Source organism: Lithobates pipiens, unplaced genomic scaffold (genome assembly GCF_037356315.1).
Source record: "Lithobates pipiens isolate NorthernLeopardFrog02 unplaced genomic scaffold, aLitPip1_a1.2 Scaffold_16, whole genome shotgun sequence".
NCBI classification, from domain to species: domain Eukaryota; kingdom Metazoa; phylum Chordata; class Amphibia; order Anura; family Ranidae; genus Lithobates; species Lithobates pipiens.
Window position 1 is genome coordinate 330,233,921 of NW_027507748.1, and position 15,111 is coordinate 330,249,031.

General features: G+C 42.9%; 1 protein-coding gene across 2 annotated transcripts in view; it reads left to right on the plus strand.

The window, feature by feature from the left end:
• LOC143982772 (lethal(3)malignant brain tumor-like protein 4) overlaps positions 1 to 15,111 on the plus strand; it is a gene marked incomplete in the record, with an annotated part of 82,144 nt that overhangs the window by 14,597 nt on the left and 52,436 nt on the right. For both annotated transcript variants that reach the window (XM_077481770.1, XM_077481771.1), the window contains 5 exon segments: positions 1,603 to 1,726; positions 1,810 to 1,873; positions 3,536 to 3,704; positions 6,116 to 6,170; positions 6,588 to 6,676. In XM_077481770.1, the coding sequence (XP_077337896.1) occupies positions 1,603 to 1,726; positions 1,810 to 1,873; positions 3,536 to 3,704; positions 6,116 to 6,170; positions 6,588 to 6,676 (501 nt within the window).

Here is a 15,111-nt window from a genome sequence, read left to right on the forward strand (position 1 = left end):
GAGGTGTGTGGCCTTTCCAAGAGATTATTGAAGATGCCCCATGACCTGTCCACCAAATTTGCATCCTAAGTGGCCTCAGTTAGCCCTCTGGTTCTCAGGTTATTGAGCTTATTTCTATTCTCCTGGTCCTTGATCTTATAGAGGGCTGACCTGGTATTGATCCATGTAAAGAATTCCAGATCTTGGAGCTCAGCAATGCCTTTAGCATGGGAGTTGTCGCAGTCTTCCACTTCTTCCACCCTTTTTAAGGCACGTGAATGTTTAGTCCATATAGAGGGGATGTATTGATCCAAATCAGTAGATCCAGCTGACACTCAGTACTGTTAGCCCTTGTACACACAGTCGGAAATTCCAACCACAAAATCCGTCATATTTTTTCTGCCGGATTTTGTCCGAAACTGGTGTTGCATACACACGGTTGGACAAAGTTGTTGGAAAATCAGATCGTTCGGAACGTGATGACGTTCGTTCATTCCCACGGGACTACGTTCAGCCTAGTAGCCAATAGCATTGCTCTCGTACTTTGATCTGAGCATGAGTGGCACTTTGTCTGATCAAAATTCTCTAGAAGCAATCGGAAAAAGTCAGATCGTATTTTGTTGTCGGAAAATTTGAGATCCTTCTCTCAAATTTTTGCCTGTCGCAGTCTCTGACGGAAAAAGTCAGAGCCCACATACGATCAAATTTTCCAACAATATAATCCGATCGGACCGTTTCCGTCTGAATTTCCGACCGCGTGTACAATGGCTTAAAGCTCAGTATATGGTTCATTGAGTTTCGAGTCACCCTATGGTCAGGTAGGCTGTTGCTGTTATGTACAGTAACACCGCCTTACAGCAGTGATTCTGAGGATAGATATTTTCAGGTGGAGCTTCAGCTCTGACTGTTCTACCTTGGGGTTTCACTTTTTTATGTCTGCTGGTAAGATTAGAGGTTAACTCCACATTTTAAACTATGTTACATGTTTCACCTAAATTTAAGCAAGCGGACTGCCTCCTCTGACAGTGTGCAAGGGTTCTTCTTTCAAATAGCAGCTGTCACTTTTGAATTTTGCGCTTCTGTGCAGGGCTCCCCTCGCAAAGCCACATCATTTGTTTACAATCTGCAAATGAATGAACTGCAAGTCCCATCTGCCACTGCGGCCAAATGGACTACACAAGTGTGTTGATTACCACGCTTGTAGTTCATCATCCTTCAACTTAGTAACTGAAAGCCCATACCTTGATATGGACAAGGAGCTGCAGGATAAGTCTGTAGAAGTCTGACCATTACATCTATGACACACTGATTATGTTTGCATTATTATAAAGGAAGTTTGAAGCTCCAAAGAAGTGCAGATTATTTTCTACATGGGTTTACCTAGTTCAACTTCTTGTTGACTTGAGCACTGCGTTTGAGTGCATCAATGGTTCTTGGTTTTACATTTTGAAAGGTAGAGAACTGCCTTTTTTTTTACTTATTTATTCTGTGTTGGACCTGTGAAAACTGATGCGGATGTTCAGAAATAAATGCAAAACCCATGCGATGTGCCTGAGGTCTTTTGTAAATACCATTTAGTGACCATGTACCATTATGAACCTTCATTGCTATCTTTGCACCCAGTTTCGGCTCAGTGAGTTTGGCACCCTGGAAATCGTTACAGATTCTCGCACTACTGTCGCCCCACCTATGACCCAAAATCAAGAAAAAAACATTACAAGCATCACTTGCGTAGCCTTTAAACAGGGTATGTATATGTGGCATCTGTAAATGTTTGAATGTGTTTCCACCAGCTGTGCCAACCTTGACTTTTAATACGATTTCTTCTAGAGAGTAAAAGCAACAGTGAGGGGAAACTTGAACAAATGGAGAAAAGGGAGACAGCTGTGGAGGGGTAAGTTGAAAAAAACAGATTCTATACTTCCTTAGCTGGAGCAAACAACCAGAAACTTTTTAAATGGAGAAAAAGAGATATCAATCAAAATAAGTAAAAAAGGAACCTGCCCTAAGTAAGAAGGCTGGCATTGCCGACCTCCCTTTCTGAAAAGAGGAAGTTGGTAATGCCTGCCTCTGTAATTCTATGACCAAAAGTTTTTTTAAACAAAGAAGTAATGATAGACTTATGTTGACTGCCATGGCTGTTTTCCTTCTGGTAATGCTGGTTGCCCGACTGTCTCTGGTTTAATGCACTCTGAGTCAGACCTTGTTTCATGGCTATGAAAAGCAGGACAGCCAGTATTTTCAAGAGGAGATCAGCAATGGCAGCTTGCATTGTTTTCTCTACAGTTTTCTTGTAATAAAACCAGATGTTGGGTGGGCTAATTTGAGCAGGTGTGTGAGTATTCTATATTTATTTTACAAGCCGCCAGGCAATTTTCATTGCTGTCTATAACGCATATGTTCTGGTGGAGGGAGCTGCACCCCCCCCCCCCCCCCCACAGAACACACTGATCAGCGCTGCTTGGATGCATTCGATGGAAGCCGGCTTCTGTCAGACAAGTAGGTGCACACATGTACAGAACGTTGGTCAGTTCCTGCTGAACCAGCAGATTTTTGGATTGTGTACAAGGCTTTATTGTTAGTATATTCTGTGTGTGGCCCAAGACAATTTATTTTCTTTCAATGTGGCCCAGGAAGGTCAAAGGTTTGCCCACCCGACCCTCCCCCCTCCATCAGAACACAATAGCACAACGTGGGAGATCAATTAACTAACATTGATTTTGTTAGTACAGTGATCTGTCCCCCTTTTTTTTTTTCAGCCTGCTGGGTTGAATGAGGGAAAAGCTGTTCGTGCTCAGCTTAAGGAAAGCTGATGAGCAGAAAAATGTCAGTCTGCTCACAAGTAAACTGCTAGATTTGCATCCTCTACAGGCCACCCCCTGCACATACTGCCTGCTGTCATGCTCTCTGCACTGCTCTGCTGCACATACTGCCCACCATGAACCTTTTTCAGCATTGCCTGTTCTTGAACTGGCACATTTTTTTTTCTAGTTTTATAAAAAGCATACTGCACCCTTTTCTCCAAGAAGAACCTTTAGTAAGGTAAATCATTTTACCTTTTAATTACCTTAAATTTCTTGCCAGGGGAGTCATATTTTCATAGTTAGTAAGGTTAAATAAAGACACCAGTCCATCCAGTTCAACCTGAGTGAGTGTCTACAGTTGTCCCTATCCCTGTACATTGCACACTCACATTGCTCCCTACCCTCAAGGAGCCCACAAGGAGTCCTTGCATTCGCTACCACCGGGGCTATGCCAAAGATGGCATCCCTCCAAATGGGTCAGACTTGTCCATGCCAGCCTCCACTGTGGCTGCTTTGCAGTGCACGGCATTCCTACAGCCACGCATGGGCCGTGGGTTGGACACCCCTGGCCTACAATATTTAAGATGTGTTCTCCTGAGTCTTGCGTATGAAGTATATATTTTTTTTATGTGTGAATTATTTGCACATGGCCACCACTTTACTACAGTGAGGTTAAAACCTACATAATCCATAACAAAAACTGTTTATGTAAGCTACAAAGGAATAACTTTTTATTTATGCCTGTTTTGTAGCGAAAGCATGCCGCCTCCTATAGAGGAGCAATCAAATACATCATCCCCACTCACAGTGCCTACAGCCCCAGTGACCAGCACAGAGAGTGAGCGTCCTCAGAGACTACGAAAAAAGAGAAAGTTGCTTTTGGACTCTGGGGATGAAGAGGATTTTATAGATGAAGAAGAGGTAGATTGTAACTGTATTACTTTATATTACTCTGATTGTTTACGTACTATATGTAGGTGGTGTGTTTTTAGAATTTTAACAGCGATAACAACATGGTATTTTATTTCTAGAGCCATTTCACTCAAAAGTGATATCTTAGTGGTAGATGGAGCCTAGTGGGCTGAGTCAGTTCTTGACTTCTTCACACTTGCAAATGGGCTGTTAGCAATTAAATTTGGGAGACCAGTGGGGGTTCCCAGCGATTAGCCCCATTTGAAAGTGTAAATTAGGCTTGACAGTGACATCTCTCTGCTATCAGTTTTTGTCCACTTGGAAGTTCAAGGTGTTCATGCTCACTTTTGTTCCAATACATCCATTTGCCTTCTGGGCAATGTGAAAAAAAAAAATTAATGATTAATGGAATTTAGCGTTAAAGTGTAACTAAGCCCAGGACACTGCATTCACTATATTTGGTCTCAGTACACAGAATATGGAAATTATTTTAGTAAATATAAACTGCTAAATACCTCTTCTCATCAGCAATATACAGCAGTCTTGTGACTTCTTTCAGTGTCTGGTTAAGGCTTGTAGGATGAGTTTTCATTCTTCTCTACTGTCCTATGAGGCTACATGACCCCTGACTCTATCTGTACACTGCTAATGGGCCCTGTGCTGATTACATGCACCCCCCCCCCCAAAAATAAATAAAAAATCTCTAGCAATACACTCCAAACTGAGCATGTGCAGCGTGCCTCCAAGACTCTGTACTATCAGCAGATGTATTGGGGACAGTAAAAGAAGGAGAGGATCAGAGGAGACAGGATCACACATAGTGGCGGCTGGTGGTTTTTATTTTTATTTTTGTTGGAGGGGGCGGCAAACAAACACCCCCCCCCCTCCTGGTCAAAAAAAAATGTATAATGGGGGTTAGAAGTCATTTTCTAGCAAAAAATACAAAAAGTGCCAGAAAAAGCCTGGTCTTAAAGTGGGTTTAAAAAAGCAGGAGACTTAATGAAAAAAATTAATAGAAAAGACCTGATTAAAAAAAAAATGTAACCAAAAAAACTTTTCTGTCTACTCTCCTTGTGCTGTAAGAGAGTCTGATGGGAAAACCCAAATAAAGAGGACTAAAGAACACTGGATTATTAAGTGTGCTGTCCAGGAACAGTGTAGTGCTTGGCACAAACCTTTTACCAAGATAACAAATACAACTGTGAATGTATGGGTGATTTGATTAAAGTGATGATAAAGGCAATGCTTCCTTTTTTTTTTTTCTTTTTTAAATAAACATGTTATACTTACCTGCTCTGTGCAGCAGTTTTGCACAGAGCAGCCCCAATCCTCATCTTCTCACATCCCCTGCTGGCATTCCTGGCCCCTTCCTGCTGCCGAGTGCCCCCCAGAGCAAGCAGCTTGCAAAGGGAGCACCCAAGTTGAGCTGCTGCTCTTTGTGCCCATTCAGACACGTAGCCGCGGTTTTGCTTTTTCTCCTCATTGATTCACTGGCTGTGATTGACAGCAGTGGGAGCCAATGGGGAGGGAGAGACCCAGCAGAGCCGAGGCACCAATGCACATCGATTTGAGAAAGATCAGACTTAAGTATGGGGGGGGGTTGCTGCACAGAGAAGGGTTTTTACCTTTGTGCATAGAATGCGTATCTATGGTCAACGTTTATAAACATATTTTTTTGCAAACTGAATTTCAATTATTTCTAGCCTACTGCTAATACTCTGTAAGATCTTCAAATCCTTAATTGCTTGATACTTATTCACTATGCTCTGTACATATGCATTGGTGTGTCACACATTTCACAGAACTTGCCTTTTGAACTGCAGAAATGCTGAGAGGAGGGGTTTCAGGAGGTAGTCAGTACAGTAAACGTGCAACATCAACACTTACTACAGGCGGCATGTTACCATGGGATATATAGTGCTATGTAGTAGTATGTAGAAAACCAAAGGAATGAGCAAAGAAAAAGGTGCAAAGCATGCAGGGAATTCAGAGAGTTGTGGACAGAGATCTCTAGCAGATAGGCAGCAATCACAACATGAATTTTTTTTCAAGTAAGTTTAAGCCTCATTCACACAGGATATACAAAAGCATATGCATGTAGAGGGCCGTGTCCCCAAACGTACACTGAGTTTGGGGACACGCACCCACACAGATGTTAAGTTGGGAGCTGTGGCTGTGTCCCGTCGATAGGACTGCCTGCACAGGGGCGCACAGATCACCTGTGCATCCCATTGCAGGAAAACCTCCACAGACATCTGCTTTTTACCCCCCATGTGAACAAGGCCTTATATTGGAATGTCAAAAAATATATATATATTTGTATTGATATTACAATGCTGATGTTGTAATTTTGAAAATGTATTCTGTGACTATAGATCTCCTTAAACACTGTCACTTTTATGATTATTATTCACTAATAGGATAAAGTCAGAGTCCACCACAAAGGTCGAAAACCTTCCAAGCAAACAAAATCAGGTATGGTAGAAGGGTCAGATGTTAATGACAATATTCTAAAGGTACCCATAGACATGAGATGATTGCCTGAGCGAGCAGTTTTGTCAGAATCTTCCCATCTGTTGGTGTCTTTGGTTACTTTCAGGTGACTGTAAGATATTTTTTATTTTTTTGTAACTGTTCTTTAACTTGTATTTTTTCAGCTGTCCTTGTTATAGATCAGGGATATGCAATTAGCGGACCTCCAGCTGTTGCAGAACTCTAAGTCCCATGAAGCATAGCAAGACTCTGACAGCCACAAGCATGACACCCAGAGGCAGAGGGATGATGGGACTTGTAGTTTTGCAACAGCTGGAGGTCCGCTAATTGCCTATCCCTGTTATAGATGATGTACACTAGGTTATTTGTAATTCTTTATTATGGTTCTTTAACAATTAGCACCCACGGCCAAGAAGAAATCATGGAACTGGGTCTCTTACCTAGAAGAAGAGAAGATGCCAGCAGCTCCTCTAAAACTCTTCAAAGAGGTAACTTCTGTAATAATCTGCACTTGGGAAATGTTCTCGATGACAAAATGTTATGCTAAACCTTATAGATTATACACCTTAACCAGTTAAAGTGACACAGAATTCAAAAAGTGAATGTTTGCTATGTTATACGGACCATCTAGAAATGTTAATTTTTCCTAAACAAAATCTCAAAGAGCGGTTTACCATCCTGCCTCACATTTGCTGGCTTTAAATGGCATGGCTGTTGAAACCCAGATTCCAACAATGCTAAATGAGAAGAAACTTTCTGTATGGTCTTTCATGAGTAACATCAAGGGGTAGATTTTGGCGCGTGTGATCTGGTATTCTGAAAACAAGTCCCGCTGTCGGAATACAATAGTACAGTGAGGATTCCTCTATCCACCCCCCTTGTGTGGATGGGGGAATCCATACTTCTGGCTGATCAAAAAAAAAAATCCATCTGTGATCAGTTTAAGACTTTTTTAGAAATTGTGAAACTTTGGCATTGATATTTAAAATGTGGCTGATCATGCCAAAAAAATTGCTTTTATTTAATGATAGTGATCATATGAAGCCATTTATTATCATGTAGTTGCCTGACTCCTTTTTAAATCATAATGATAACAGAAATCAAATGTTTACATACCATGGAATGTTTGGCCTTAGTACAGACACACAAGGTGACACATAGGTTAAAATGGCAATTAAAGGTTAATTTCCCACATCTAATAGCTTTTTAAATAAATGGTCAATGAGTTTGGTTGTTCTCACATGGATGCACTGAGCAGGCTAGACACTGACACGGGGAGCAGAAAAGAACTGGACTGGTCCCTGCGTTTTTTTTTTTTTTTTGCCTGTGTACAAATTCTCTTGTAGGTGTCTTGTAGGTGTCGCTCAGTGAGCCTAGGTTCACACTGAGCTGCGGGAAGGCGAACTCGCATGATTTTCACTCCCGCATGTCAGTCCTGATTTCTGCTGCAATTTCAGAGACATCTGTGCAGGTATTATAGAGCTATTATATCTCTAATAGTTTAAAAATGATCACTTTTAGGAGGAATAAATCCATACTTTTATTTTTTCTAAAATATGTGGAAAATTTAATAATTCTTAGAAGATAAGGCATTATTTGTTATATTTTTTTTATTTTTGCTGAAAGTCATCCTATAACCCCAGACAATTCTAAATTTTCTTAAAGGAGATACACTATAGAATAAAACAACGGCACTTGCATTTTTTTTTTTTTTTTTTTTATGTTGCATGATATTTGCTAAACTTCTTTATTTTTTTTTTTTTTTATTTATTTTTTTTTACGCATATTTTAAGGAAAAAATACCGTATATACTCGAGTATAGGCCGACCCGAATATAAGCCGAGGCCCCCAATTTACCCCCAAAAAAACTGGCAAACTTATTGACTCGTGTATAAGCCGAGGGTGAGACATGCCTGTCCATCCCTGTGTGTGTGTCCGTCCCTGTGTGTCCGTCCATCCCTGTGTGTGTGTGTGTCCATCCATCCATCCATCCCTGTGTGTGTGTGTGTCCATCCATCCATCCATCCCTGTGTGTGTGTGTGTCCATCCATCCATCCCTGTGTGTGTGTGTCTCCATCCATCCATCCCTGTGTGTGTGTGTCTCCATCCATCCATCCATCCCTGTGTGTGTGTGTCTCCATCCATCCATCCATCCCTGTGTGTGTGTGTCTCCATCCATCCATCCCTGTGTGTGTGTGTGTGTGTGTGTCCAGCCTACCTGTGTCCCGAGCCTCCGTCCCGTGCCTTGCCTCCTTGCCTCCGTCCCGTGCCGTGCCTTGCCTCCTTGCCTCCGTCCCGTGCCGTGCCTTGCCTCCTTGCCTCCGTCCCGTGTCGTGTCGTGCCTTGCCTCCGTCCCGTCCCGTGCCGTGCCTTGCCTTGCCTCCGTCCCGTGCCTTGCCAGGATCGCCTCGGCGGCCATTCTAAAATTCAAAAGCCCTGCCTCCGCCTCCGCCTGTGATAGGCGGAACACTGAATTTCCCAGCAGCCTGTGTTCCGCCTATCACCGATATCGTCTCATCCTCGTACTACGGACGAGGATGAGACGATGTCCGTGATAGGCGGAACACAGGCTGCTGGGAAATTCAGTGTTCCGCCTATCACAGGCGGAGGCGGAGAAGGAGGCGCGGCTTTCAAATTGTAGTATGTCCGCCGTCTGTCTGCTCGATACGCTGATCGAGCAGTCAGACGGCGATGACTCGAGTATAAGCCGAGGGGGGCACTTTCAGCCTCAAAAAAGAGGCTGAAAATCTCGGCTTATACTCGAGTATATACGGTACACTAAAATGAATTTTAGTGCAAACAAACACAATAAAACATGCAGTTTAAAAAAATATATAATATAAAATATGGGGTTGCATTGTGCAAATAGATACATGTCAAGTCTTAAAATTGCGTGTGCCACTAAAACCACAAAAAAAATAAAAAATGGTACCCCAAATTCTCCATAGGTGACACTCTAAAAACCCTTGACATAATATACATTAATGTCCCATACACAGTAGGATTTTCCAACGGAAAATGTGCGATCGGATCATGTCGGAAAATCCGTGTGTGGGCTCCATCCGACGCACAAAGTTTGAGAGCAGGATCTAAAATTTTCCTACAACAAAATAATAAATTCTGATCGTGTATAGCCTAGTCTGACGCACAAAGTGGCACGCATGCTCAGAATAAATTACGAGATGGAAGCGCTCGGTATAGTAAAACTAGCGTTCAAAATGGATATAGCACATTCGTCACGCTGTAATGTTAAAACTTTGTTTAATGCAGCGCATTCTCTTTTTCTTTTATAATGCTAGAATGAAGTTGGTTTGCTGCTCATATTCACACAGACTTCTCACAAATTTCTTTCTTTAGTCTTTCTCCTGATTTCATGAATATAATATTTTTATTCATCAGATCTCCCAAATCATTTTTGATTTTTATGTTTTTAATATTTTTTAAAAATGTTGTGGTTGCTTTTTTAATCAAGATCTCCCTTATTTTTTTTATTTTTTTATTTTGGTCATCTTCATAATTTTTTTGTGTGTCAACTTACCACAACACCATTATAATCTTTTTTTTATTTTTTTGTTTTATTGTTTTATTTTTTAATCTCTAGGAGGTTGTTTGGTGTTTAATGTCCCTTGTTAATTTCACTTTGTATTTTTGAAATGTACCTGCCTACTCACAAATAAACTGTCATCTTTGAAGTAAAACACATAGGCAAGTATTTTTTTAACAAAAAAAAACTATATTAGGTGTCATAACCAAATAAAAAGTAAGGCAACGCTGGAGAAACTGGTGAAATTGGCGAAGCCATTGGCCCCCAGGGCACGCATCAACTATTTAAAGGCAAAAATTAGTGGGCTGAGGAGTCCATATATAAGGAAGTACTAGTCTGGTCCAGAAGTCCAAGAGATCAGGAGTGGTCATACAAGAGCCTGCATCTTTTGTCAGACTAGATTGAACTCAGGGCATCACTCTATGGTCTTCCTTCCACGCTTCCTTCCAGGCTGTGGCTGAGGTGTTGGAGGTGTGGCAGGAGGAGGAGGAGGCGTATGGTCCAACTCACACAGGTGGGTTTTTGGGGTTAGTTTGCCCCTGAACCCTTTGTTTAGTGTGAGGTAAATTAGTTCCTCACACATGAGGCGTTGCCCCTCCCCCCCATTTTCTCCAGTTTGCAGCCAGCCAAGGCGGCACAAGCCTCTTGATGAGTGGGGGTGGTTTTGAGGGCCTCCCCAATCAGCCTGAGCACTGATTCCTCCACGTCTTCCCCCCCCCCCCTTTCTGGACCTTTTGGTTGGAAGGCGGAGGGGAGGGACCTGGGATTCTGTCAGACTCCTAGGTCTGCCCACCTCCTGGTTGCCACTAACCCCTGCCTCCTCCTGGATGCCACTAACCCCTGCCTCCTCCTGGTTGCCACTAACCCCTGCCTCCTCCTGGTTGCCACTAACCCCTGCCTCCTCCTGGTTGCCACTAACCCCTGCCTCCTCCTGGTTGCCACTAACCCCTGCCTCCTCCTGGTTGCCACTAACCCCTGCCTCCTCCTGGTTGCCACTAACCCCTGCCTCCTCCTGGTTGCCACTAACCCCTGCCTCCTCCTGGTTGCCACTAACCCCTGCCTCCTCCTGGTTGCCACTAACCCCTGCCTCCTCCTGGTTGCCACTAACCCCTGCCTCCTCCTGGTTGCCACTAACCCCTGCCTCCTCCTGGTTGCCACTAACCCCTGCCTCCTCCTGGTTGCCACTAACCCCTGCCTCCTCCTGGTTGCCACTAACCCCTGCCTCCTCCTGGTTGCCACTAACCCCTGCCTCCTCCTGGTTGCCACTAACCCCTGCCTCCTCCTGGTTGCCACTAACCCCTGCCTCCTCCTGGTTGCCACTAACCCCTGCCTCCTCCTGGTTGCCACTAACTCCTGCCTCCTCCTGGTTGCCACTAACCCCTACCTCCTCCTGGCTGCCACATTCCACGCTCTCCTCCTGGCTGAGGTCTTCCTGTGTAGGAAAAAGGGACATACTTTTTAGTTTTTAGTTCATCAATCATGCACAATTTTCAGCTTATGACTGTTGCAAATTAAATGTTAACAAATAGAAAAGACTATCATTCTGAGCCCAGCATTTTTCATTCTTGTCCCAATTATGTTTGGCTACTACTGTCTATTGATACGTAAAACACTTATTAAATCAGCAATTAGTGAACCTAGTTAACCTCATTCATTTTACTCAAAAAATATGTTGATCAATATTATACCTGACACAAGCTGGGCTCCGCCACTTCTTCCTGGCTGCCCAGGGTGGGCATCAGAAGCCTTAGCAGGGTTGGAATGAAGAATGGAAGGAAGAGTGGAGAGTGATTGCCTGACCTCAGTCTGGTCTGACAAAAAATGCAGTCTCTCATAGTACCACAGCCTGGGGACATAAACGTCATCTGCTGCAGCTCCTGATCTCATGGAGTCCTGGACCTGCTTGTGCTCCCTCAGATATGTACTCCTCAGGCCACCAATTTTGGCTTTTAAATAGGGGAAGGCCCCCAATCTAGAAGCAGTATAGGCCAGTAATATACCAAGTTTAAATTGTACCTTAGTTCGAACGATCTGCGCTTCCGCTACTCCTTCCTCCGCTCACAGATCGTACGTACGACACACGTGTGTTACGTTTTATATAGAGTGCGCATGCATGAAACTTCGCCTGCCCCTGATGTTCTTTCTAGTCTATTCCCCGCCCCTTGTCTTTCGGCGCAGTGGGGAGAGCACACGGCGGAGACACAGCAGGTGCATATTAATTACAGCAACGAGGAGGACGAGGAAAGCCTGGAGCCAGAAACATCCCGATCCAGAGGAGAAGATTTAAGGCCTCAAATATGTCTTTTGTAGAGATGTTGGAAATGGTGGACATATTGAAGAGGAACGACTATGATGGGAAGTATGGACCTTACCCAAACCCAAATATCAGGCCAAGATCATGACTAAACTTGTGAAGAGTCTGCAGAAGAATTTTGGGAAACGCTGGTCAGACCTGAAACTGAGGGAGCACGATCAGTACAGAAAGATCCACCAAGTTCTTCAAAAAAGTAAGTAGTTGTTGTGTGTTCATATTATTATTATTATAATTATTATTGCTTGCATACTGCTCCCATGTGCTTTTCTTTACTGTTGTACAGTTTAAAATGGGCCACATTCATGGGTTCAATCATTCGTAGTAAACATTATTTGTTCGCCCACTTCAAATACGATGTTTTTGGAAAGTTGCAGTTAACTACATTTGTTCATGCCTATTTCTAGTCAAAGGAAGTTTGTGTAGATGTGTTTTGTAACTAGAATAAAATGCAAACTTGATTCAGTGTAAAGGAGAGGACGCTCAGCAGCTGTTTACACATCTGGACTCATGAGCACTAGTGTGGAACACCAGAACACCCTTTTTATTAGGGTGTCCCACACACGTGCTCTAGTGGATACTATAGGGGTATTTCCATCTGTGAAACTTGCACAAAACAGGTAAGTATTCCAGCTTTAGAAAGTCTAAAAAATAAGGTTTTCAGCTTTGAACTCTGCCAAAAAACACAATTGTACGACTCTTCCAAGCAATGTTTCATATTCCTATTTCTGCCCTCAAATATCGGTGTGCTAAGTATTCCTTTTTTACATTCTCATAGGGGAGAGAAGACTCGGGACGTCTGAGGACACCAGGGACCCCACACCTCCCAAAGAAGGGGAAATCCAAAAACCAGAAGCAGAGGAGGAGGAGGAAGGAGAGGTTGTTGAAATTGGCAAAATTGGCACCACAACAGGCGAGTGTCTGAGACCACAGCTTTAGGTAATAGATGTATGCCTGCATTTTTATAATACATGGTGTGTTTTTTGGTTTATTTTTAGGTGATGTGGATGTTATGGAAGAATCACATTTTACCAGTGAAAGTGCCCGGATCCTCATCGAGGAGATAATGGGGTGCAATCACGATTTAGATAATCTCAAGAAAATCATCAATGAGGTTCAACAAAAAATGAAGAACATCATTGATGTTTTAGGGAGAATCTGAAACACAAAACTAGCTAGCATCGATTTTACAGTGCCTTGCGCAAGTATTCGGCCACCTTGAACTTTTCAACCTTTTGCCACATTTCAGGCTTCAAACATAAAGATATAAATTTTTTATTTTTTGTGAAGACTCACCAACAAGTGGGACACAATTGTGAAGTGGAACGAAATCTATTGGATTTTTGAAACTTTTTTAACTAATAAAAAAATGAAAAGTGGGGCGTGCAAAATTATTCGGCCCCCTTGCATTAATACTTTGTAGAGCCACCTTTTGCTGCGATTACAGCTACAAGTCGTTTGGGGTATGTCTCTATCAGTTTTGCACATCGAGAGACTGAAATTCTTGCCCATTCTTCCTTGCAAAACAGCTCGAGCTCAGTGAGGTTGGATGGAGAGCATTTGTGAACAGAAGTTTTCAGCTCTTTCCACAGATTCTCGATTGGATTCAGGTCTGGACTTTGACTTGGCCATTCTAACACCTGGATACGTTTATTTGTGAACCATTCCTTTGTAGATTTTGCTGTATGTTTGGGATCATTGTCTTGTTGGAAGATAAATCTCCGTCCCAGTTTCAGGTCTTTTGCAGACTCCAACAGGTTTTCATCCAGAATGGTCCTGTATTTGGCTGCACCCATCTTCCCCTCAATTTTAACCATCTTTCCTGTCCCTGCTGAAGAAAAGCAGGCCCAAACCATGATGCTGCCACCACCATGTTTGACAGTGGGGATGGTGTGTTGAGGGTGATGAGCTGTGTTGCTTTTACGCCAAACATATCGTTTTGAATTGTGGGCAAAAAGTTCGATTTTGGTTTCATCTGACCAGAGCACCTTCTTCCACATGTTTGGTGTGTCTCCCAGGTGGCTTGTGGCAAACTTTAGACGAGACTTTTTATGGATATCTTTGAGAAATGGCTTTCTTCTTGCCACTCTTCCATAAAGGCCAGATTTGTGCAGTGTACAACTGATTGTTGTCCTATGGACAGACTCTCCCACCTCAGCTGTAGTTCTCTGCAGTTCATCCAGAGTGATCATGGGCCTCTTGGCTGCATCTCTGATCAGTCTTCTCCTTGTCTAAGCTGAAAGTTTAGAGGGACAGCCAGGTCTTGGTAGATTTGCAGTGGTCTGATACTCCTTCCATTTCAAAATGATCGCTTGCACAGTGCTCCTTGGGATGTTTAAAGCTTGGAAAATCTTTTTGTATCCAAATCCGGCTTTAAACTTCTCCACAACAGTATTACGGACCTACCTGGTGTGTTCCTTGGTCTTCATGATGCTCTCTGCGCTTTCAACAGAACCCTGAGACTATCACAGAGCAGGTGCATTTATACAGAGACTTGATTACACACAGGTGGATTCTATTTATCACCATCAGTCATTTAGGACAACATTGGATCATTCAGAGATCCTCGCTGAACTTCTGGAGTGAGTTTGCTGCACTGAAAGTAAAGGAGCCGAATCATTTTGCACGCACAACTTTTCAGTTTTTTATTTGCTAAAAAAGTTTAAAATATCCAATAGATTTCGTTCCACTTCACAATTGTGTCCCACTTGTTGGTGATTCTTCACAAAAAATAAAAATTTTATATCTTTATGTTTGAAGCCTGAAATGTGGCAAAAGGTTGAAAAGTTCAAGGGGGCTGAATACTTTCGCAAGGCACTGCATCTTTTAAAAAACAGTTTTATATTTTGACAAAAGCCAAATTTGGAAGATGCACACAGTGCGTCAACATGTGCTATCTCCCATCATGGGGATCAATGTACGCCTTTTTGTGGGTGCAACCCCTTCCTCGCTACTAAAGTGGTTGAGATGAAGGGGTTGCACCCCCAAAACACGTACATAGATCCCCCATGATGGGAGATAGCACATGTTGACATTAGGCATGGGATCAGGAGGAAAATGCCCCATTT